This window comes from Pocillopora damicornis, chromosome 1 (assembly GCF_964200805.1).
Source record: "Pocillopora damicornis chromosome 1, jaPocDami1.2, whole genome shotgun sequence".
Classification (NCBI taxonomy): Eukaryota; Metazoa; Cnidaria; class Anthozoa; order Scleractinia; family Pocilloporidae; genus Pocillopora; species Pocillopora damicornis.
This window is the reverse complement of record NC_142670.1, coordinates 4,974,090-4,997,500: the sequence shown is the minus strand read 5'-3', so window position 1 is coordinate 4,997,500 and position 23,411 is coordinate 4,974,090. Positions and strand designations below refer to the sequence as shown.

The 23,411-nt window shown below is 38.4% G+C and overlaps 1 protein-coding gene and 1 long non-coding RNA gene across 3 annotated transcripts; both read left to right on the top strand.

The window, feature by feature from the left end:
- Window positions 1–3,533: 3,533 nt before the first annotated feature.
- On the top strand, window positions 3,534–6,705 carry LOC149051485 (uncharacterized). Of its 2 annotated transcripts, XM_089184939.1 has the most exons (6): window positions 3,534–3,915; window positions 4,243–4,298; window positions 4,763–4,869; window positions 5,037–5,146; window positions 5,625–5,734; window positions 6,069–6,232. In XM_089184939.1, exons 1-6 carry the CDS (start codon window positions 3,547–3,549, stop codon window positions 6,085–6,087), a joined length of 771 nt encoding a protein of 256 aa, XP_089041065.1. In that variant the 5' UTR covers window positions 3,534–3,546; the 3' UTR covers window positions 6,088–6,232. The 2 variants fall into 2 exon arrangements, with proteins under 2 accessions (XP_089041065.1, XP_089041072.1); XM_089184946.1 differs by lacking the exon at window positions 5,037–5,146 and having other exon boundaries at window positions 6,069–6,705.
- Window positions 6,706–7,607: 902 nt separating this feature from the next.
- Window positions 7,608–10,503, top strand: LOC149051484 (uncharacterized). The gene is made up of 5 exons (XR_016181026.1): window positions 7,608–7,805; window positions 8,284–8,317; window positions 9,847–9,896; window positions 10,110–10,239; window positions 10,381–10,503. It is a non-coding gene; the product is annotated as an uncharacterized LOC149051484 (long non-coding RNA).
- The last annotated feature ends 12,908 nt before the right edge of the window (window positions 10,504–23,411 follow it).

The window sequence follows — 23,411 nt, the reverse complement described above, 5'->3', positions numbered from 1 at the left end:
CACACTTTGGCATATAGAGCATTTATCAATACGATTCTTGAGTTGTGCAGACATTCCTGGCCAGAAGAAAACCTCTCTGGCCCTTCGAAGGCATGCTTGGAGTCCCTGATGGGACTTGTGTGTTTCCTCTATCATGTCACGGCGAAGGCTCTCTGGGACAACGATCTTCGTTCCTTTGAAAACTAGGCCATCTTGGAGCGTCATTTCATCTCGGTATTTGAAGAAAAGCTGTGCGCTTGTAGGTACCATGGAAGTTTTTGTAGGCCAGCCAGCGCGTATGACTTGTGACAACGCTAGTAAAGATTCATCCTTGGCCGTTTCCACTTGAAACTTGGCAAGTGTCGACTCTGATATCGATAAGTCTTCAACAAAGTTGACAGTTTCTAGATCTTTATAGCAGGATGAGGTGCTAGCATTTGGTACCTTTGACTGCTTAGGTAGAACGCGAGAAAGTGCGTCAGCGATGTACATCTCTTTGCCTGGCTTGTAAGTGAGATTCAGGTCAAATCTTTGAAGACGTAGCATCATACGCTGTAATCTCTTAGAAGCTGTATTGATTGGCTTCTTCTGTATAGCAATCAGTGGCTTGTGATCTGTTTCGACTGTGACGTGCTTGCCATAAATGTAATGCTCGAAGTGCTCACAAGAGAATACAACAGCTAAGAGCTCCTTCTCAATCTGTGCGTAATTTTGCTCTGTCGACGTCAGTGCCCTGTTGGCGTAGTGAACTGGCTGTCCTTCCTGAAGTAGAGTTGCGCCAATGCCATACTGTGAGGCATCGCACTGTATAGTGACATTCTTACTCACGTCAAAGTACTGTAGGACTGGGGCTTTAGTGATGAGCTCTTTTATCTCCTTAAAGGCTTTATCTTGGGGGTGTTGCCAATGCCATTCTATTTCCTTCTTTTCCAACTGTCTTAAGGGCTGTGATGCTGTAGACAGATGTTGGCAGAATTTCGCCAGATACTGCACCATTCCCAGAAATGTTCTGAGTTCAGCGAGATTGGTAGGCACCGGATAGTCCACTATAGCTTGTACCTTTAACGGGTCAGGTTTTAGACCTTCCGCTGTAAGGAGGTGTCCTATGAAAGGAACTTGTGACTGTCGAAGTTTCAACTTCTCGCTGTTGAGAGTGAGGTTTCTTTCTCTTGCGCGACTGAGGAAAGCCTTGAGATCCTGATCATGGTTGGCAATTGCAGCTTCATTAGAGTCTCCAAAACCGCAAACTAGGAAATCATCGGCGATGACTTCAACACCTGCGAGTCCTTCTACTAGCTCGTGCATTCGTTGTTGCCATACTTCTGGGGCTGAGTTTATTCCGAATGGCATTCTGAGCCATCGATAGCGACCAAAAAGTGTGTTCATGGTTGTCAAGTAACTACTCTTTCCATCAAGTTGTACCTGCCAGAATCCACATTTGGCATCTAACACGCTAAAGACTTTAGCACCACTAAGGCGAGTTGCTACTTCCTCAATAGTTGGAAGTGGATAATGCGAGCGTTTCACTGCGCGGTTGAGATCTCGAGGATCCAGACATACTCGTATTTTCCCGTTAGATTTCTTCACTATGACAAGCCTAGAGACCCATGATGTCGGTTCAACTACCTTGGCGAGGATACCACTCTTCACCATGTTATCCAGCTCTAACTTGAGGGTATCTCGAAGTGGGACTGGCACTTTACGAGGGGGATGTACCACCGGGCGGAAACCTTCGTCCACTTGAATGGAGTAGGTTCCTTCAAGGCAGCCAATTCCAGTGAAGATATCGGTAAATTCATATAGGATAGGATCACTTCTAACATTTGACGAGACGTCAATTCTTTCGTCGTGAATCGCATTTACGTCAGCATCCAAGATTTTGACCAGGTTCATCTTTTCACACGTCGTTCGACAGAGGAGGGGTGTCAAATCTTGCTTCACAATGTGATAAAGAACTCCATATTTTCTTCCTTTCCGTTCAGTTAGTAGGCGGATTTGACCAAGTGGCCAGACTACAGTCTTGTTGTGCATGATGAGCCTTGTAAACGACTGTTCAAGGTTTGTACACTGTTTGTCTCCTGTAGCCCGGATGTAGGCACTTTTGGGGAGAATATTACATGAAGCACCTGTATCTATCTGAAGTTGTACTTGGGCATTATTGTTAAGGCACGCCGTTACATAAGCTGATGTGGGGGAGGGTTTGTGGCTGTAGATTTCACAATCTTGTACGTGATTGACAGAGCGAGAGTGGCATTTTTTTGCAAAGTGTCCGTCTCTGCCACATTTGGTGCATTTCTTGCCAACTGCTGGACAAGCTGACTTTTTCATCTCGTGAACAGTACCACAAAACTTGCATTCTCGTGTGTATACATTGTCGGGGTTACCAGAACTTTTCCCTCTTGACTTCCACGGAGGAGTCCGCTTCTTACCTGAAGTGTGTTTATGCGGTGTTGTATCCTCAGTCTGGGTCTTAGGCGGTTTCGTTTTCTTGGCTTTTACCCTATTCACATTGGCTTCTTCAGTTGTCATGTCTAAAGCGCGTATATCAGTTAGCTCTTGTGTTCGCAGGATATCCAACGCGTTATCCAAAGTGAGATCTTTCTTCTCTAAAAGTTTCTTGCGTGACCGATCATTCTTGACTCCAAGGATGAGGCAGTCTCTTATCAAGCTGTCTCTTAGGGTTAGGAACCCACAGTGTTCAGAAAGGCGCATCAGTGCTGTGCAATATTGATCGACACTTTCTCCTGGTTCTTGCTCTCTCTTGTTGAAGAGGTACCGTTCATACGTCTGATTTCGCTGCGGCAAACAACGAGATTCAAATTTAGCCAGGACGTCATCAATATTGTCAGCGCTTTCGTCTTCAGCGAAGGTAAAGGTGTCAAACAATTGGACTCCTTCTCTTCCAACGATGTTAAGAAAATGAGCAACACGGACTGGGCCGTCCTTTTGACTTATCCCAGCCGCCCGTTCATAGATTTGCCATGCTCTCTTAAAGTGTAACCAGTTATCGCCTCTACGTGACCTGTCTTCGAGATTAAGAGGATCTGGAGGTTTGGCTAGCGGTACTGTGGTGGTATAGATCGGTGCAGCAGCCGATGAACCAGAAGGTTGCTGACTAGCAGAGGTCGAGGTCATGACCAATATAAAATAAACTTCCACCAACAACAACAAAGCTCGTGAAACGTGATCCCACTCCTGACACCAAGTTTTGTCCTTTAGGACGCGAGAGAGCAAGATAGTGAGTCTGAGTCCAGTAAGCTTCTTTGAACACAAACTTTAATCACTTGAGAGGCAGGTTACCTTTAGAGCTAACGAAACAACAACAACGCGATAGCGACTCTCTTATTATATAATATGTTTTTTTTCGTGTAACCCGAGAACTGACACGTGAGTAGTCCGAAGTGATTACATAACAGTTGAGAGTTACATAAGAAAGAAAAAAAACAAACGTTGATGTCCGGAAGGTTTTTTTTTTGCATATCATAACAACCTCCAAGTGCACAACAAACAAGTTGACTCTACTGCAGACGCTACTGTGTTGATCTTTCGTTTAACTTTCGATCGAAAATGGCAAGTTCTAGAATTGGAAACGCCAGTCCTTCAGAACTCCGCCTCGTTTTAACGAAACTTACTGAAGTTCAAAAGAAATTGGACACAACAGATCAATCGTCAGTCATGGCGCAGCTGAGACAAGTGAACGATTCACTTCAAATCGTTGAGGGAAACCAGACCGATATTTCCGATGCCATCCTTAACAAGCTGCAGAGTATCGAGACGCGAATCGAGACCGGTTTCAAAGCCTTGGAGGAGAAGATTGCAGCTTTAGAAAGAAAAGTTGTGGACGGTCCTGCAATCGCAGAGGGAAGCGCTTTCGGAATGCTAACGCCACCAAGTTCTTCAAAGAAAAGAAAAATCGCCCGCCATCCAGATCTCTCGGTGAGTAATCTTAGTCGACAACATATACGTTATTCTAAGTGCATGTTTCTTACGCAGCTTAGATTAATATGATGACTTGCTTTCAAAAATTTTGCGGCTTGCTAACCAAACTCGAGAGCTGGTTTTAAAATGCGCGCCATACAAATTTTCGATTTCTCACACCTATTGTTTTTCTTGCCGCACAACCGCCTTTATATGTGTTTGACAGACCGCTTGTGTCCTGTTTCAAAGGCGCCGAGGAATCTTTAATAATAATTTCTTCATTGTTCAGTTTGGAAATACGTGGAACCCGCACTTTTAATACTAATGAACTGTTATCGTTCACAGCACTATGTTCGTTCAAAGATTGAACAGTTAGGCCTTGCATGGAACACTGACAAGAAGTAAGCCTAAGCTTAATAAATCATGTTTAAAGTTATATAATATAAGCTAATGTAGAAACAAAAAGTTGTTGAAAAGTTAAAAAAAAATGTTTTTTGCTTGAAATGTCTTCCTTTGGATGCTCAAAAAAAATTATTTGATGGTGAGCTAGCTGGCTGATTGTGTAGCTTGTTGTAGACATTTGGGGCTGAGCTCTTCATCAGTGGAAGTCAAAAGATGATATGTTGTTGAGAAAGATCTCTGGGCCATGAGAGACAGAAAGTAACTTTCTCAACAAAACATCACCTGCTGATCAGACTTCCACTGTTGAATGGCTAAGCCCAAACATTTGGAACAAAAAATTTTTTAATCTGCACTTTATACTTGAGCACAAGAACTCTGTTTTATCCTGTTTTAACTCAAAAGTTATCTTTCGCAGTTAGATTTTCAGATTATTAATGGATGGGATTATTTCAATTTCTTACAGAGAGAATGAACCACCAAACCTAGCTGTAGTAGCCACCATCTTGAAAGAGGTCAAAGAAGTAGAGCAGATTCAAAATGATTCTCTTTGTACAGAAAGAAGAATTCTAGGTATGATTGAATGGGGATTGTTTTGCCAAATAAACACAATTTGTCTTTAACTTTGGGTTGAATTTTTTTGAGACAAGTGCCCCATCTTGCCCCTTGCTCACTACAACCCTGAAAATTGACAATCTTTTTCATATAACTGATTGTGGCGTACTTACCTTTCCTTTCAGATGCTATTTCTCAAAACTTTGCATCATCAAAGAAACGTAGACGACAGGAAGAAAATGGTACTTACGAGCATTATCAGAGGGAGCAAAAGAAGCGACAAAGAATTAAAAGGGTAAAAAAATTTGTTTGGCTTTTTAACACTCTATTATCTTATCAGCTTGTATGTTTGAGTAAATTTCAAAAGGTTTGAATTCAAGTTTGATCTAAAAACAGGGTAAGGTTCAAATTACACTGTAGATCTGCTGATACAAAACATTTTATGCCAAGAACAACTCTGACCAGTGACACAAGGGCTTTATAAATGTTTTATTGTAGGATATCTCAATGGATATGGATATCTCAATGGATATCTCACTCAACTTTTGCTTCATTGGGATTGATTTCTTTTAAAGTTAAACCGCAAGAAACCTGCTCTGTTTACATCACCTAAGTTGGCTCACAATGCCTACATGTTGTCTTTTTCAAACAGAGTAAATGAATTTAGCTCTGGCACATTAACTGTATAAAGCTAGTCAAATAATTTCTCGGGTACAGCTTCAGTATTAAACCTTGGTTTCCTGGCCTCACCTCAGAAATATTTAATTTTTCAGATGCTGTCTCTCAAAACTTTGCCTCCAACAAAAGAAAGAGGAGGCAGATGGAAAATGGTACATATGAGCAGTACCAAAGGGAACAGAAAAGGAGGCAAAGAATTAAAAGGGTAAGAGTTAGCTTGCTTCAATGATGTTTCTACACAAAAAGTTAACTGTGGACCATTTCATTCACCTCTTAAATTCTTTCTTTTCCTTTATTTCTCTACCCTATGTGATTGTGGAGATTGCCAGTATTGATGTTTTTCTGCTTGAGCTTAGTTTAATATTGAAAATTGAATGTCATGTTAGTTGTGCAATGAGCCAAGCAGTTTTGGAAATGTCTTTAAGTATTATGAGTTAGAGAGAAACATCTATTTCAAATGATGTAATCTCTCCTAACCACAACTATTGTTTATTTAATGAAAGTCTGCTAAGTCTTAAACTTTTCATGTTTTACCCTAGAAACTGGAGAAGAGACTGAGAGTGGTTACTGAGGAAGAAAAGAAGTCAGAATTGTTCGAGGCATTGCATTTGTCAATGATATCCTCAGATGAATCTGATGGCGAGGATGACACCCTGTCCACAAAGCATCTTGTCTGGAGGGCAGAGGAGGTTTCTTCTTTCTTCAAAGAACTGGACTCACGGCATAGGGCAAATATGTCCACCCAACAAAGGAGGCAGTCTGTAAACAGGCAGGTTGGCTGTCCAAGTACCAGAAGCCACAATGAAGTGCCAGAGAAATTGCTCTGGGCCATTAAATTGTAATTATTTTCTTTTTTTTTTTTTTCCATGAATGCTGTTATTGTTTACTAGGCAATTTTGGTTACAGTGGATCCATTAGAGTAAAGCAGTAATTAATGGATGTTCTTGATTTAGATTAAATATGGGATATTTACTTCTAGAGGCCCTGCTATGTTCCTTAAGTTCAACTGCAAAAGTTCTTTTACACTTGAGGATGGTGTTGAGTAGGATTTTTCAAACTCTAATGTTTGAGCCTAGAAATTTTCTGAGTATTTTTGTGATGTTTATCAAAATTAAGGAAACAGCTCGAAATGTTGAACTGGATGATACATGTAAAAGGTTCTGATTAATTGGTAATAAAAAGGCTTCAAAAAAATTTATGTTAAGGCTCTTATTGCTTGCGTCACATACGGGAGGGAATGATTCCAAGTAGTTCAATGGATCATTTGATTTGCGAAGTGGATTCAGCGACTGGTAGAACTTCTTCAAAATCGTTCTAGATCAAGGGAGCCTGGAGCTAAAGAAATTATGAGCGAGAGAAGTAAATGTAAATATAAATTTCCAAATGGTTGACAGTGTAAAACACCGATGAATATAGGAATACATGCCATTTTCCGCACGATAATCGAACGGCAAATACAAGAAAATGCGTGGGAATAACCGCATTCGGGTGGTGAACCGCCACTTACAACGCGTTTTCTCAACGCAAACAGCTGCAAACGCTAGAAAATATTGTATTTCAATTTGTTAGCCAACCCGTGAACGTTGGACGACACTTGGTTTTCAAGCGTTATCTACGCATTTACTGTCCTAGAAAATGGAAGAAAACGCATTGTCTTCAACGGAAAACGTCTGTGAAAACAATGTTTTGTTACTGGGAAAACACCAGTAAACAATGGAATACAAACTGTTTTCCCGTCTGTTAACCGTACTCTTAACACTAAGAAAACAATCGTTTTCATAGAGTTCACTGTGGAGGAAAATTGCTGGATAATGGAACGAATACTCCAATTTGCCGACTCGAAAACAACGGGAGAACGTTGGATTTTCTTTTCGGAAAATGTCAGAAAATGCGTGAATAATGCTGCGTTTTCAAATATTCACAACTTATTTTCCGAACGGGTGAACACCACTTTTTTTGCAGTGTTTTGGAAGCCGAAATCAATGCAGTTCTCATTTACCTTTTTAACAGACTCCACAGTACTTGGGCTCGAATACAGCAATCTTGCTAAGCTTTTTTTTCAAACTATTCAGCTGACACTGAGGGAGATAACAAAACAAAGTATGTATAATCTATTTGATAACTGAAGAACAAATAGAAAAAATTATTTTACTGTTTTGTGATCATTCGATTTGCTTTATTTCAGGATACTTGACAGTGTAGTTATGTCCGCTGTAATAGACCCTCCGCCTAATGTTCTAACAGAAAACATCACATTGGTTTTTAAGAACGCGCAGGTGTATACGCTACTCTTTCGTTATCTTTTATTTATTTATTTTTTATTTAATTTAATTGGCGTTGCTTGTTTGTTTGTTTGTTTGTTTCATGAAAGGGGAACACCAACAGTTCATGCATCCCACATATAGGTGATTATGTTGTCATCTTTTGCCTTAATTCAAACTGGGATTTAATGACTGGCTAACGATTTGAAGAATTCCCGATGCTTGATTAGTAAATCAGCATTGCACCTCATTAGGCTTCCCACCAATTTTGAAATTTCGTCAAGTTGAAGCCACCACAAAATGGATGTTAGATTTCATTAATGGGTGGTCCCAGGGACCTTCATATGAAGAATTACTATTTTACTTGAGTGTTACGTTAATATACTATAGCTATGACGCCTTACGAGTCAATTACTCTTTCGTTATCTGTTATTTATTTATTTTTCATTTAATTTAATTGACGTTACTTGTTTGCTTGTTTGTTTCATGAAAGGGGAACACCAACAGTTCATGCATCCCACATATAGGTGATTATGTTGTCATCTTTTACCTTAATTCAAACTGGGATTTAATGACTGGCTAACGATTTGAAGACTGCCCAAGACTTAGTAAATCAGCATTACTTAACAAATAGAGAAGCCTTGACTGTGCTCTGTTCTGTTATAAAGCACGCAGGAAGCGGCTAGAGTACGAAAGAAGTGTAGGGAGAAACACGAGACGTAGTCGAGTGTTTCTTCCCACTTCTTGAGTGCTCTAGCCGCTTCCTGCATGCTTTATAACAGAACAGAGCACAGCCAAGGCTTCTCTATTTGTTTTATAATAAAGAATCCATTAAATTCCCCAAGCATTACTTTCAATTTTCAAAACAAACTTTATTTCCAAAGCGAACAACAGTGTCGTCAGCATGATCTATACTCTCATAAAGCACGCTGCAATAAGCCAATCAGAATCCCTGTTAGAATGGTTCAAATAATCTGATTGGTTGTACAAGACTAAAGCTGTCAAAAGTGTCAAACCATCAAAGTTAAAAAACCATCAAAGTTCACCTTCTGCGATAGTTTACAAACTAAAATGGTTCGATAGGTCGAATTTAACACTTTTGCCTGAAGTTTTTAAGTCTCTAATACAGAATCTTGAAGTGGAACATGAAGACCGCTCGGGATGACAGCGTCGCAAAACTCGGCTGCAATGACAGATGTGACTTTCCACTCAACGCATCGGAAAGGATATCAGAGCAAGCTCTTATTTTTTCACTCGAAGGGCGGCCGATGTAGTTTCTGAGGCTTGCTGTGATGACCGGAGATCGCCATGATGAGCGAGCCGCGATGGACTTCAGCATGATCATAATTGCTCAGACACCGTCATGATTAGAATGAATTTTAACAGTTATGCCAGTTTGGTTATATTTTTCATCATTTCTGTTTTGTTCTGTTTTGTTTTCGAACACTGAACTTTATTTACTATATGAGTGTTAGCTGTGTTTGATTTTTATATCCGTACGAAAGCTTGCAATCTAACTGAGCGTGAATCAATCTTTAAAACCTCGAATGTCTATTTTGTTTTTCCTTTGAGGATTTTCGTATCTGCTCACGTTTTAATAACGTAAGTTACGGCGCCTGGTATGTTTACAAACCTTTGTTTGATTCTTCTGTTGCTACTTGTCGGCTCGCTTCAGTTCCGAAATTTCACTTTCAATTATCGGAAAAAAGCTAAAAAGAAGTCCCTGAAAAGCTCGAACATAGTACAGTTTGGCAGATGGCGTGACAGCTTTAGCTCAGCTCTATGCTCTATACTCTCATAGAGCACGCTCTTTCAACCAATGACAGTGCGTGTTATATCCGAACTTTATTATAAATCCCATTAGGCTTCCCGCCAATTTTCAAATTTCGTCACCTAGCAGTCACCACAAAATGGATGTTAGATCTCGCTAATGGGTGGTCCCAAGGACCTTCATGTTTAGAATTACTATTTTACCTGGAGGGTTACGTTAATATTCTATAGTTATGAGTGAGCTACTAGTAATGCATCACCGAGCCTCGATTTTTTTTTCCTTTAGGTGAATCGTAAAAAAAGAATATGTGTATTCTGGAGATTCTCTGAAGAAAAGTAAGCACCACTGTGACATAAATTTTATCAATGGCGTGAATTCTTCCAGTTTTTCATCGGGGCTAAAACTATTTGAGCGGAATGTAAAAGTATCCGAAATACTTTTCAGCATTTGGTGGAGTGAAGTGAAGTCTTTTCAGGTGGAGGGAGGAAGGGGTTCCAATCGAATAAGCTGCTTTGACTCCTTTCTCCTTATCAAATTCTTTTTTAAAGCTTTGGGAGCTGGTCAAGTAAAGGATGTCAAACAAAGATGATATCCGATCACCATACGGAATGCGTTTGCAATCATCTCACTCACTTCGCTGTACTCATGGATTTCATCGACGATGCTGATGACAGGAAGGTGGATATTATTTTTTACTACAAAATAATGTCATATACATCTGAAAAGGTACAGAGAGGCATGAAAAGTATCGCATTCATTTATGTTCATTAAAATGTACATTTCCTTTAATAAAAAATAAAATAATTATGACGTTTACAGTTTTTCAATCAGGATAAAACTCGTTCGTCAGATGAGCATGACAAAATTCTGACACTCCTCACTCGAGTGGGGATGGCCTTATCTCTCACTGGAGTTATACTCACGGTTATCAGCTATCTTCAGCTCACGTAAGTACATTTAACTAACACTGCTATATTACTGAATTGTAGGAGATTAACTATATTTAGAAGAATGGAATTAGATCAGTTCTACATCGATGTCAAAACGGACTGCTCATACCTGGAAAAGAAATCAAACGTTCTGAGATGATCTTTCTTTAAAAATGATATTTCGCCAAGGAGTGGAAATTGCTTCAAATGAACGTGACCGTAAAATGGAAAATTTTAAGTCACAATTCTTTTATCCATTCGTTATTCACTAATCAATTAATGTAAACATGTATTATGTCAGCGTATTTATTCCTCCATTTGGTGGATGATTTACAATTATCTTTTAGATGGTTTCTTTTGCCATTCATTGACCTTAGCTTTGTTTTTTTTTTCTGACTGCTAAATGAATTTCATTTCGTTACTATTTATTGGCTTGTTTGCAGAGACAGAAATTCAGCTTTGTGTCACATACGGGTTAGTCTGACTTCCTGCATTGGAGCAGGACAAATCATCTTTTTCGCTGGAATTGACTCCACGGGAAACCAGGTGACTCTTTGAACTCCTATTTTCGTGTTGCTTAGTTGATGCTGCTGTTCTTCTGATTTGTTAGTTTATTTGTTTGTTTGCTTGTTTTTTTAATACATCTAGCTTCTTATTGATTTAAATACTGACTGATCCATAGAGTGATTCTTTTTGCTTGGATATTTTTGCTCTTTTTTTGTTGGCACATTCTCTATATATGTTGCAATTTTTGTTTGTTTTCTTACAATTTTCGTTCTGTTTTGTTTGGTTTCGTTTCTTTCTGTTTTTTGGATTACTGTTTTGACAAATACCATTTGACGGGCGAATTATTACATTTTTACGGATTACCTTTTCCTTGCAGGCTGCCTGTCTAGCTGTGGTAGCTCTTATGCAGTATTTCCTGATGGCTAGTTTTTGCTGGATGCTTGTCGAGGGGATTTATATCTATTTATTTGTTGTAAAGGTTTACAACATTACCGACAAAATGTATCGCTATCAAGGCTTTTGCTGGGGTGAGGAATATGTTAAAAAAAAGGATAGGTCTTAAAGAATGTACTCTACAAAATATCTTGATTGTGATTGGCTTAAACCGATACGAATAAACTTTCTTAAAATGGCTTCATTTTTTAATTCGTCAAATGAACATGCGCAGTTTTTGAAAACCGTTGGATCGTCTTGAGGTGTACCTTAGTCAATCTTAAAATATTTCCGGTGCTCACTAGACCTAAACATGCTTGCAGATGTAGTTGACTGAAATCACTCAGCTTTTCTAATTCACGGTGTATTAGTAATTTCATATTCACAATCAAAAGGTTTCATGACTAAAAACATAAAATACAGATTGGAAATTTACATAATCGCGTAATAACCTATTTTCGTTATTACTTTCTTTAGGACTGCCTGCAATCATAGTTGTTGTATGTCTGGGTATCGCTACAGGAAATGATGGAATCGAAACTTTTGTTAATGATGAAAGGTAAGTTTGAAAGTTTGTTTATTTTATAGACTGTATCCAAAATGGTGGAAGCCTGAAAGCATGACCCTGGACAGAAAAAAGAAAAAAAAAAACCGCGGACGGGGGAAGGACTTTGGTGCCCTCGTGTCACCTTCCCCTTTCCCTGCCTCCTAAATTTTTTAAACCAGGACTCCAGGGAGTGCAAGGACTTATTAATATAAATATCCAGCCTTCCAAAATGGTCTTGGCTATTCATTGCGTTTAATTTAAGCCAAGAGTTTTCAATCTTTCTTTACTTCTACTGGAGGGGAAAAAATCCAGAATTCAGATAAAAAGCTCGTGTTTTCAGAGCGAATATTCATCCTCCAGGCTTGGTGTCCGTGCATGCCTGGTGTTAGCTCCATTGTTGGATGTTACGTGGCTGATTGGCTTCCTTGCGCCGTTACACATCGCCTTCTCCTACATTTTTGTAATCCTTAATTCCACTCAGGTAAAGTCATCTACAACCTTTTGCTCATGGGTAGAAATAAGGGCGTACTTACGGCGTGATGCGTGTCAGAAATACTGAAAAACGTCTCCATATCGAAAGATAATTCAGATTTTCTTTTAGAAACCAGACCCGTGACTCTCCGAAAAAAAGCCGACTCAAGACCATTTAAACCTTCCTTTTGAAATTGCATTTTTATCTCCAAAGCTCTGCTTAAGTCACCATGAATCGATTACTTCTGACGGATAGAGTTGTATTCGGAAAAGTAAGCCTCAAATAAGTAATCGATCATAGATGATAAGGAAAGGAGATCTCCAGCGGAGTTGTTCTAGAAAACACAACCCTACATTCACGACAGAAAAAAACAAAACAAAACAGACAAAAAGGGTAAAGCTACTTTTTTTCTGCATATATTTGCCTATTTGTTCATTTATCAACCAATAAAGTCATATTTTATTTCTTTAAAGGGATTATTCATTTTCTTCTTTCACTGCTTGGGAAATAGTGAGGTAAATATAAATTTTGATTCTCTGTAATTCATATCAAGAAAACTGGTGACAAATAATAAGTGCCCCTAATTTGACCTTATTCGTATCTAGATAAGGGGGCGTTTCAAAAGAAGAGTCCAAAAACTCCTTCCAGATGCATTTAATCAAAGGCCAGGTTGCAAACAGCTTCACTTATGTTGCTTAGGCTGTAGCTGATTCAAATTAATTCAATTTTTATTTATGCTATTTTCTTCGTCCAGCTGTTAAGTAATTTTCTAAACCACAGTCTTAGCTTGATTAATGATATTTAACGAGACATTTCTGGCATCATTGTTATTCTATGGAAAAATTATTTGTCTTGGAATCAAGTTGCCAGAGAACACGAGTATATGATATACTGATTGATCATTTTACTGGTAATCAGGCCTGAACCGTATAAATAAAATTTGGTGCAACTAATATTTATTAAGTACACAAATAAATTTGGCAGTATATAACGATTAACTATTTAGTGAAAACTTTACTAATGAAAAGAACATAAATACAAACATACAAGAACCAGGAACCGATCATCGTTTCTCGTCAGGGTAAGGAGGTGATGGATGGGTTTGCAGGATGTTGGTTTCTTTGTGCCACTATAAGATTTGGGTGAGCCTACAACACGCCGAGCCAATTTTTTTTCTGTGTTGCCCCCCTCTTTACCAAGATACACTTGAAATTTGTACACATAGCCAGTAAGGGACTCTGATAACACCCAGAGTTTTATCCCCCATTGGGTTGGTTTGTTCTTGATGTACTGTTTGAACGACAGTCTGCCTTTGTGAGGGACCATGGTTTCATCAATTGCAATATCCCTTGAAAGCTTATACTCCCTGCCGATGTTGCGGGAAATAATGTTCAGAAATTCTCTGACTCTGTAAAGTTTATCATATCCAGGATCACCAACTGGGGGTGCAACAGAATTATCAGCCAGGTGGAAATAACGCCAGATTTGTAAAAATCTGGTGCGTGACATTACATTGCTGATACCCTCTTGGTAAATAAGATAATCTTCTTTCCAGTACATTCGAAAACGTGGAAGCTTGATAATGCCCATCAAAATTATTATGCCTATGAAAGCCTCCATTTCTTCCCTTGTAACTGGGTGCCATGCCTGTTTATGTTTGTTTGGGTCAGTTCCAACCATAAAATTATAATAACTGTTGGTTTCCCGGACAATCATTTGCCAGATGTCATCAGTGAAAAGAAGATCAAAATAAAACTTAGCTGGATTGTTCTCTGGATTCACAAATCGTCTAGAAGGACCTGGTGCTGGCTCAGTGAATGGTTGGGATGCTGTGTGAATTCCTGCATCTCTAGACCACTGCAATTCTGGATCAGCATTGCGTGGTTGTCTTCTGTTTTGGCGACCACGGCGAGATCCTCGAGGAACCCCCCTGAAGCGCAGTCTTTGCCCTCGTCTTACACGCGCAACTCTTCCTCGACCACGAGTACTTGTAGGACTCACACTACGATCACGTCCGCCATTATCACTGACTTCTTCATTGCTAACATCTGCATGTTTATAAAAAGAAATTCACATAAGAAGACAAAGAAAAACGAAGTGAAATTATTCGTAAATGAAAAATATTTTTCTCCAAATGTAAACAAAGAGCACAAACCTACCAGAACCATCGCTATTTTCGATGAATTCACTCTCACTTTCGCTTGAATCGCCATTGTTTTCGCTTTCTGACACATCTGGTAAGTCTTCCTCGCTTTCATCATCGAAATCACTGACTTCTTCATCATTTACAACTCTCTCCAGAACCTCTTCCAAAGTAAAATAACGCGCCGCCATCTTTAAATCGCCAGCAGTATTCACACAAGAAAATATCGAAGAAAAAACTGTGTCTTGCGAACAGGAATTCGCCAGGAACTGACTCGATAAGAGGCATAACATTTCAACGTATCCAATAATAAGCTTTTTACTTCAATCCCAGAATGCCAGTCGAAGTAAGCCCACATTTTGAAGACCACGTGTTGAATCGTACAAATTTGTACGATTGGGTCTTAAAGGGTTAATAAAGTAAATGGGGTTTAGTGAGGCTATAAATTAAACATAGGTTGGAAAGGAACAACGCTAACATCTTTGAGATCCGAAAGGATAAGAGCTTTTTTCTTTAACAGAGAAAGCGTAAGGATTTGCACAGGGTTAGCGGGTTATAAAAGATTATCGAACATTGCATACTGCGAGTTTAATGGAAGGTCAAGTGCCTTTGTTTTCGAAAGCACGCTTGTTTAATCAATCGTTGATTAACACAACTCTACCTGTTGGAAATCCATCCTCTCACATTCCGTCCCAGTTGTCCAAGAGCTCAGCAATTTGGTGCTTATTTGCGATCCCGACGGTGCGGTCCGAACAGTAATCCAGTTCACTTCCTTAGTACTGTTCGAGCTGTCTCCAACGCATGCTGTGAATCCACTTTCAATGACATCGTCAACCCAGATCGCGCCACCATTATGAGGACATGGCTCTTCTTTGTATGGCCAACGGAGGCAAAGACTTTTATTTGCTTTCCGCCATAGAAATGATACTGAAAGGAGATCTTCTTGCATGCGAACAGACCTGGTGTGGTAGTAGCAATGTTTTCCTTTTCGGCCTTGAGACCAAGAGCTCTTAAGAAATAAAAAAAGACGCATTGAAATACTAGTTATTCTTGTTTGCAGTTGTCCAGGACTTATGATGCACACTCTATTTTGCGATCCGGTAAATTGTTCTATTGCATCTAAGTACCCTTCCCCCCCCGTTTCTATCTTTATTTATTTTCTTTCTAGTCTACGTTGTTATCAGTATAAAATAGATGTTTCACGTCAATAATCCCTTTCAGCTATTTTATGACTATATAAAGGAAACCCGTATCGACATACCTCCTCTTGCTGGAGAAACGAAGACGACAACAAAGAAAGCAAAGAGCAAACCGACTGAGTGTTGGCACTTGCGCGACACCTTGCTCAAAATGAGCAGTGCATTTGCCTGCTGCAAATTAAAACCTCCCAGGAGGATCAATTTCAAACATCTTCACCCGCAGAGATCTGTACATCACGTGAGGGCAAGTCGAGTTACGAAATACTTAAAAAAAAAAGTGATAACCAGCACGTTTTTAGCAACTAGGGGGAGGAGGGAGGGGGGGGAGCAATAAGGACTTAAAAGCCTTACCCATTTAATTTTGATCAATTGGCGGGATTCATGGTACTTTAACTTATGTTTGTAAGTCCTTTCTCTTAACCTAATATTGATAAAGTTTGCGTGACATATGGACATAAACAGATCACCCCCCTCCTCCTGCTTCACTGCCCCACCTGTGAAGAGTAAGGGGCACCCTTGATATTCTTCACCTAAAGATTTACGGTAACTGATCACTCTTTAGAAAGGGGACGAAATGATTGGCAATATTTTCATAAAGGTAGATTCTCTTAAAGAGCAAGGGACAAGCTCGTGCGAATTGGAAGTGTTTTAATACAGATCTTTCGGGATTTGAATATGTCTAAAATAGAAAAAAAAGAAATTTAGGATTAAAATTGTTCGTGGTATAGCTTGTATTTTTGGTCTACACGGCTGATTAGACCTTAAGACTATTAAATCCTTTACAATTTTCGATTCATTGCAATCACGATGTGCTAACTTCCGTTCCTTTCTTATTTCAGTACATGGAATAGTTCCCACAAATTTTTTGGCCAGTTTTGAAAGATTCCATTTCTCGCTATTTTTTTAGGGGCCTCGGTTATTTTCTGTAGTGTATGGTGAATGTAAAGGATCGTTTGTGTGTTGCGTGTTTCTAAATCTGTCTTGATCCAGAATTCATTCGCCTTTCAGTATTTTAAGCTTTGCCCAAAAGAACAGTGAGGTCATGGTATTATTGCGTACTAGACATTTAAATTTTTTTTCTAAATTGTTTAATTACGTAATAGTGAAGTAGTATTCGCCTATCAATTTTAATAGATTCAATTTCTCCGCAAATTTGCCTTTGATTGTAATTCTAATGTGAAAGCTTATTAACAAAGTGCTTTAAGTAGTGTTTGTGAGTTTCGTGCAATAAAGTTGTGTTTGTTATTAAGGCCTGTTTGCTTCCGTAAAATCATCTTAGCTGTTAAGCATATTTTCGCACAGTGTAAGTCCAAATTTTTGCTATGGCAAAAGAAAGTAGAGAAAAGAAATAAAAACAAATAATAATTACACAGAAGGAGACCAAAAACTGTTGCAACGATTTTAACTTCCTTTTAAATCTTGTTCACGAATGACATATAAATTCACGTGGCTGCTCGTCTGACGAGATAACTCAAAACGTCTTCGTCAGATGAACAGCTAATGCTCGTTAGGTGAACCATTCAAGACTCGAAGTAATATGTTATCAGTCCTTTCCAACTCAAGGTTGATATCTCTATTTGGTGATAAACTGAATAGCCGTAAGAAGTGGCTCAACACTGATTGCTAAGAAATCATTGAGAGTGAGACTGATTGTTGTGTAAACTGAAAATTATAACAATATCGGTAAGCTTCTTTTAAAAAGAAATAAATTATTTTTCCTCCTCCATTGTTTGCTACAAGCTTTAAAAAGTGGGAACTATTCATTTCTTTTTTTCCTTTTTTTTATTACTTTGATAAGTTATATATATATATATATATATATATATATATATATATATATATATATATATATAACTAACTGCAGACAGTACTGTTTCGGCCTTCTGGGCCTCATCAGTGCAGTGCTGATGCTAGGATGGAGGTAAGGCTATATAGCCACCCCAAGTGATCTCACACATGTGGTATCATCTAAGCCATGCCAGAGTGTTCAAACTAGATAAATATATAAACTAGATATATATAACTAACTGCAGACAGTACTGTTTCGGCCTTCTGGGCCTCATCAGTGCAGTGCTGATGCTTGGATGGGGGTAAGACCATATAGCCACCCCAAGTGATCTCACATATATTTAATATATATTATTAGATATGGGGCCCCGTTCGCATGACTTGTGCACTAGAGTCTCACTTGATGGATAAATTATCCATCTGACGCTTCAGTTCCATTGGCTGGTCAGGAGAAGGGTGCTACGTAAAGTCTACTGATGCACACTAAACAGAGATAACTGTATGACGTCAAATTTCGTTATGGCTTGTGAAAATTGGCCGCTATTGAATTTCCATCCATACCATAGAACAATACAAAGTCAAAAACAAAAAGACTACGAATTTCAAATTCTTTGAATGTAATAAAGTGGCTAATGAAACTTGTGATTTATAGATAAGAGCTCGTTTGAGGAGAAGGTTTCAGGCAATCTTACCAGCAATGGATGATGGGACTAGCTCAAAGCAAACATCTGTAATGCCCTCGGAAGTAAATGAGGATTCCGCAGCCATTGCTGCGCCGAGAAAAATAAAGGTTCAGCCACTGAGTGACACCGAAAAAACTAAAAAAGTATTGAACAACTTAAACCTCTATGTAGTTTGCAACATGCTACATGGTACATAACAGCAAATTGAAATTTCGTAGTAAGGCATACCTAAGCAGTATAATGCAAGTTAGAAATCCGGAAGATATTATATAATATCAAAATGGAACATTAACTGGAAAGCCAAGAAAAAAAGGCGAAGCTAAACAAAAAAAGAATACGGAAAAAAAGATAATTCATTATCTCTACAAAAGAAAGTCCTGATTTTTTAAAAGTTTTTCGGCAGCTAATGCCAACCTTAAGTCGGCTTGTCAGTGCACTGTCTGTGATTTGCAATCAGAGCACCATTTTCTATACAAGATAATATTATACTTTTCAGTTTTTACCCATGATTTGCCATTTGTAGATGCATATGCATTTTGAATAAATTAATCTAACTCCTAATGACCGCACATAACGATATTTCATTTTCTCAGAGTGTTTATTCAGTGGATGAATAAACATGTATGAGATTTGGATCCGCTTTCAAAAGGGCGGAAACGATCAAGATTTAACACTTGAAATAAAAGCTCTCCGTGAGGATTGAGACCACATTACTCTTAGCATGTTCCTTTACAGCGTAGGTTTGTTCTCTTCTATACGAAACACAATTTTGGTGTCCCCCTTTAAAAAACGAGGCAAAGTTGAGGCTTTGTAATTTGGTTGATATGGTCTCGTAAAACTGCTTTAGACGTTACTGCACCGCCTTTGCTCTGCAGAACATTGTGAGAATAGGCTAAATTACGGAATGGTTAGAATTTCCGCGGTCTGCGCATACATGGGCCATCTAAGGACTGGGCGTAGCGTATCTGAATGACGAAGTCTAGCCCCAATCAATTCTGTTTCCTTCTTCTTTTGTTAATGTTATGGATTGTATGTCTTGTTGTCACTTTTTTACAAACAATAACAAAAACAAAAATCTGGAAAAAAGACAGACAAAGGAGCAAATGCTTTTCCACATGAGAGATTGATAGGGCAATTGCGATTATTTGCTATAATGCATTTGCCTCCGCCAAACATGAGTTCATAAGGACAACTAAAATATACGACTAAGAAACACCATGTGTTAGAGTGACATGCGTTTGGCATCTTAATTGCAAAAACCAGTCATGTTGCCTCAGTGATTGTCAACATAGGACATTGATATAAATACCCTGACAGTTTTCAAATGAAAACAAAACAAAGAGTGGTAGATTTAGAATATTAGGTTTTTTTCTGTACCGCGTCTGTATCGTTTTTCGATTGATTAATAGCTGGATACCCGATAGTCACAAGCACAGATTTCAGTTTGATTTGCAGGAGAAAACTGAAAATAACATCGGAACAAAACGAAATGCTGTATATGAAAAACCTTATCCTTTATAATCCTTCGTCACCTGTGTATGGGCGATGTTAATCCACCCATCGTCCTCCTACTTATGTGTGTAATTATGACAATTGGACATTGAAGATGTTATAATGAATCTACAAGCTAAAATGTTAAGTTCCTTTTAAGCCATAAGGGGGAAAGATTTGGACTCAAACCGTTTATAGTCTCACTCTGCAATAAGTGAGACTGACATCAAATCCTTTTACATCGCTATGTAGGGCCTAAGTGAAGCAGTCTGAAGAAGTAATATTTCAAGAAAAACTGTAAATTTGAAGTGCGCCGCTAGTCACGTGAAAATTATGAAGTTTTCGTTAGAAACACGAGGCCAAGGCGCCTTATTGCAGTGATAAAATATGCGAGAATTTTCCGTCAGTAGGTTTATTATTGAAGGCCTTGCAGACGTTGCATGACGTTAGTAAAAGAAGTAGCAGAGGTTATCACATCCTAGAGTGCGTCTTTATTTTTCGTTTTCTCGTTTTTCTCTGTCTCCTTGACTTAATAATTCTCGTTTTGTCGGCATTAAAATGAAATATTTTAATTCCCTTTGATACCAATATAGTAATGTTTAAAATCTCTATTTTACAATCTTTAATTGCTATTTGCGGTCAGCTTAGCTACTTTGTAGTCTCTCAAGAAAGTCCATATTCGTGAATCGCCACTTAAATAGTTGAAGGAGTTAAAATTCTTGAAGGTGTATCTGTTTGAAATTGTGGAAGTAAAAACATCTTTTGTTTTCGGTCTTTCATTTAGGGGTGCCAAATAAATGAAAATATATTGTGATTAGATGGAGGCTCAAGCCGAAAATTTCCCCTGGCAGACATGATAAAATACTCATTTTAAAATTTCTTCTTTAATCAAGTAAAACTTGCTCAACCTCATTTCAGTTCGTCATGCACACCAGGAAATTCGGCCCAGTTATCACTAAGGACACCAACTGAGTTAGACACCCTTTGTTTTATTTTAATCCTCATTCATTACACATCTCTCCGTGGTGATGTCATTAACACAAATACGTCAGCTACGGTTGAATTAGAATTTCAAAAGAAACCGGGAAAAAACAGTTGTGTGACTCATTGACTTGTCATCCGCTATTTTATATTAAGAAATTAAAATAACAAGTTTGAAAACTGTTTTGTCGGTATTAAGGGGAGTTTATATGGAGAAGAGTACCCAGGGTGAGAAAGATTTCGTTTCCTCTTTAACCAACAAAATAAAAAAACGTTCACTTTAAGCAATTTTTAATTCACAGCCACCCGCTACCTCTTTGCAGTTTCCATGACACTTTCGTATTCGTATTTTCGTATCTATATTGCCTCAATTTAAAATGTAAATACGGACCCAGCTGGTCAATTTATTGCCAACAAACCCAAGGAATAATGTGTTAGAAACTCACTCCTAGTTTGGTCTCTGCTTTCTTCCTTGTTCGCTCAAGATCTAACGTATCTTTGTGTTCAACGTCTGCCCAAAGCCACTGAACAAAGACCAATACCTTCATCGCTGTTTCACGAGACAGTGATCTCAAAAATGCCGAATTCATATCTGAAAGTTTGAAAGGAAACTTTGGCCAAAATGTTCTGGAGAATGATTTTTCTTGCACTAATGGCTGGTGAGTATGAAAAAGTAATATAGTAACCTTTAAATGCGTAAACTTTAAAAAACTCGATATGTTTAGTAGCGCGGCTATTGGTTGTATGTTGTACTTTCAATTTCGCTTGTTTTTTGACGGAGCTCTTTAAAGCTCTCTTAAGAGCTCTTTGAAGGGAAAGTACGGTTTAGAAAATGTTACTTCTGTTGAGAGCGCTTTTTCACAGGAATTCGAAAACAATTGTCGTTTTTTCCAGTTCGGAACGGAAGCCAGACAAATGCAGTTAAAACAAACAAATTCTAATTCGCTAAGCACTGAGGTGTCATTTGTAATAAGATCAATATCCCAAACAATGACCGATATGACACAATCTACTGAGCTTCAAGCTTTTACAAGACAAAAGGATGGTTATAAAGTTCCTGTAAAAATTTCCTTGTGTATTTGTGTTGTTTTATCTTGAGACGAACTCAAGTCCGGCAAAATTTACTTGATAGCGACTATGAAATATGCATAGTGCACCTACTTATCGCCACCGTTAACTGGGATAAGTCATTACAATTTGCAAAAACATCTAACGTAACACTCTTACCTTGTTTATTTATGGTTCTATTAGCTGTTTCGATGATCACTTTACATCACTCAATTAGCAATGTGAAATAAATCTGTCGCGGCACTGCGCTGTTTCTTTGTAAAAACGCAAAAAAGGTCACTTTAAAAACAGATTCTACTTGAGACGAATTATCTTCGATTCCAGATGAAGTCGATCTCCAAGTAAATTCATTTCTTGACAGCATATACTCTCGCATCTCATAACAGTTGCCACAAGAGCACCACTCGCAGTTTACAAGACGTCAGCGCTTGCATATTTCTCCTGTTATCTTTTCCCGAGGTGCTTCATTAACAGCGATTTCTTCTTCTCCCGAAGAAGAGCCACTTTACGGCTTAAACGTGATTGGCCGCATTACAACGTCTGAATGAAGATCCATGTCGAGAATTGGGTCGTTTAGCTCTCCTCGCCGCTGTTTTCTTAGTTTTTTTTTCTATCCTCCTTAGTCGAGATTACCAGCTTGGCCATTGCTACGTCATAACTACTTCATAACAAAGATGGCGGATTTAAATTTTAAAATCTGAATTCTTTTTTTTTTTTTTAATTTATTTTTTTAACGTGATTTCAGGCAACAAAGCCACAAAGCAAGTCAGGAACTTTTGATTTAGGCAAACTTCTTTCAGTTTGTATAGCACTTTCCCTTTAAAATATCAATGAAATAATAATAATAATAATGATAATAATAATAATAACAAAGATAACAGCTATTTTTCTAAAACAGAACTGAGCAGTTTATCAAACATTCTGTCTGTTTGTTGGAAACAAATAGTATCTATTTATCCGTCCGTTCATTCGTCCTTGAAGTATAAATTCTTGGTTTTCTTTCTCCTTTTTATTGGGGGAAGGGATGTCAGGTGGTTCAATTTTTCTTTTCTCTTTCATTTGCCTATTTTTTTAAAAGTAATTTACCGATTCATATCACCTTTGCTGTTTTAATTATGATACAAAAAAAAACCTATTTTATCAAAGCATTTTTGTCAATCACCGAATCTCTGTTCTATGCATTGACAAAATACGTATAGATGTGGACTATGGCTTCATGTGCCTCATGTCTTCTGAAATAATGAGTTTTTCATTCTATGCAGTAATTTTAGTGGTTTCTTGCAACTTCCTTGAGGAATTTTTTTGTATCTGGAACTGTCGATGGCATCCCGCGTTCCTTCATACAAAAGGCTAAAAGACACTGAGCGAACGAAAGGGATTTTGCTTCAAAAGCCACCTTCAACCTGTGGGATGACAGGAAGTCTCAGCAAAAAGGTCCAACTAAAAGCCAATTTGCAAAGATTTTGCTGCATCAGAGCGTCGACGAACTTCGCGCGAGGTGCAGGTCACGAGAAGTAAATGACGAGTTAAAAAGTATAGACGGGCTTCCAGGACTCCTGCCATCCAGAAAGCGATTTTAAATTTTTTGGAGTAGTTCTGACCAGGATATG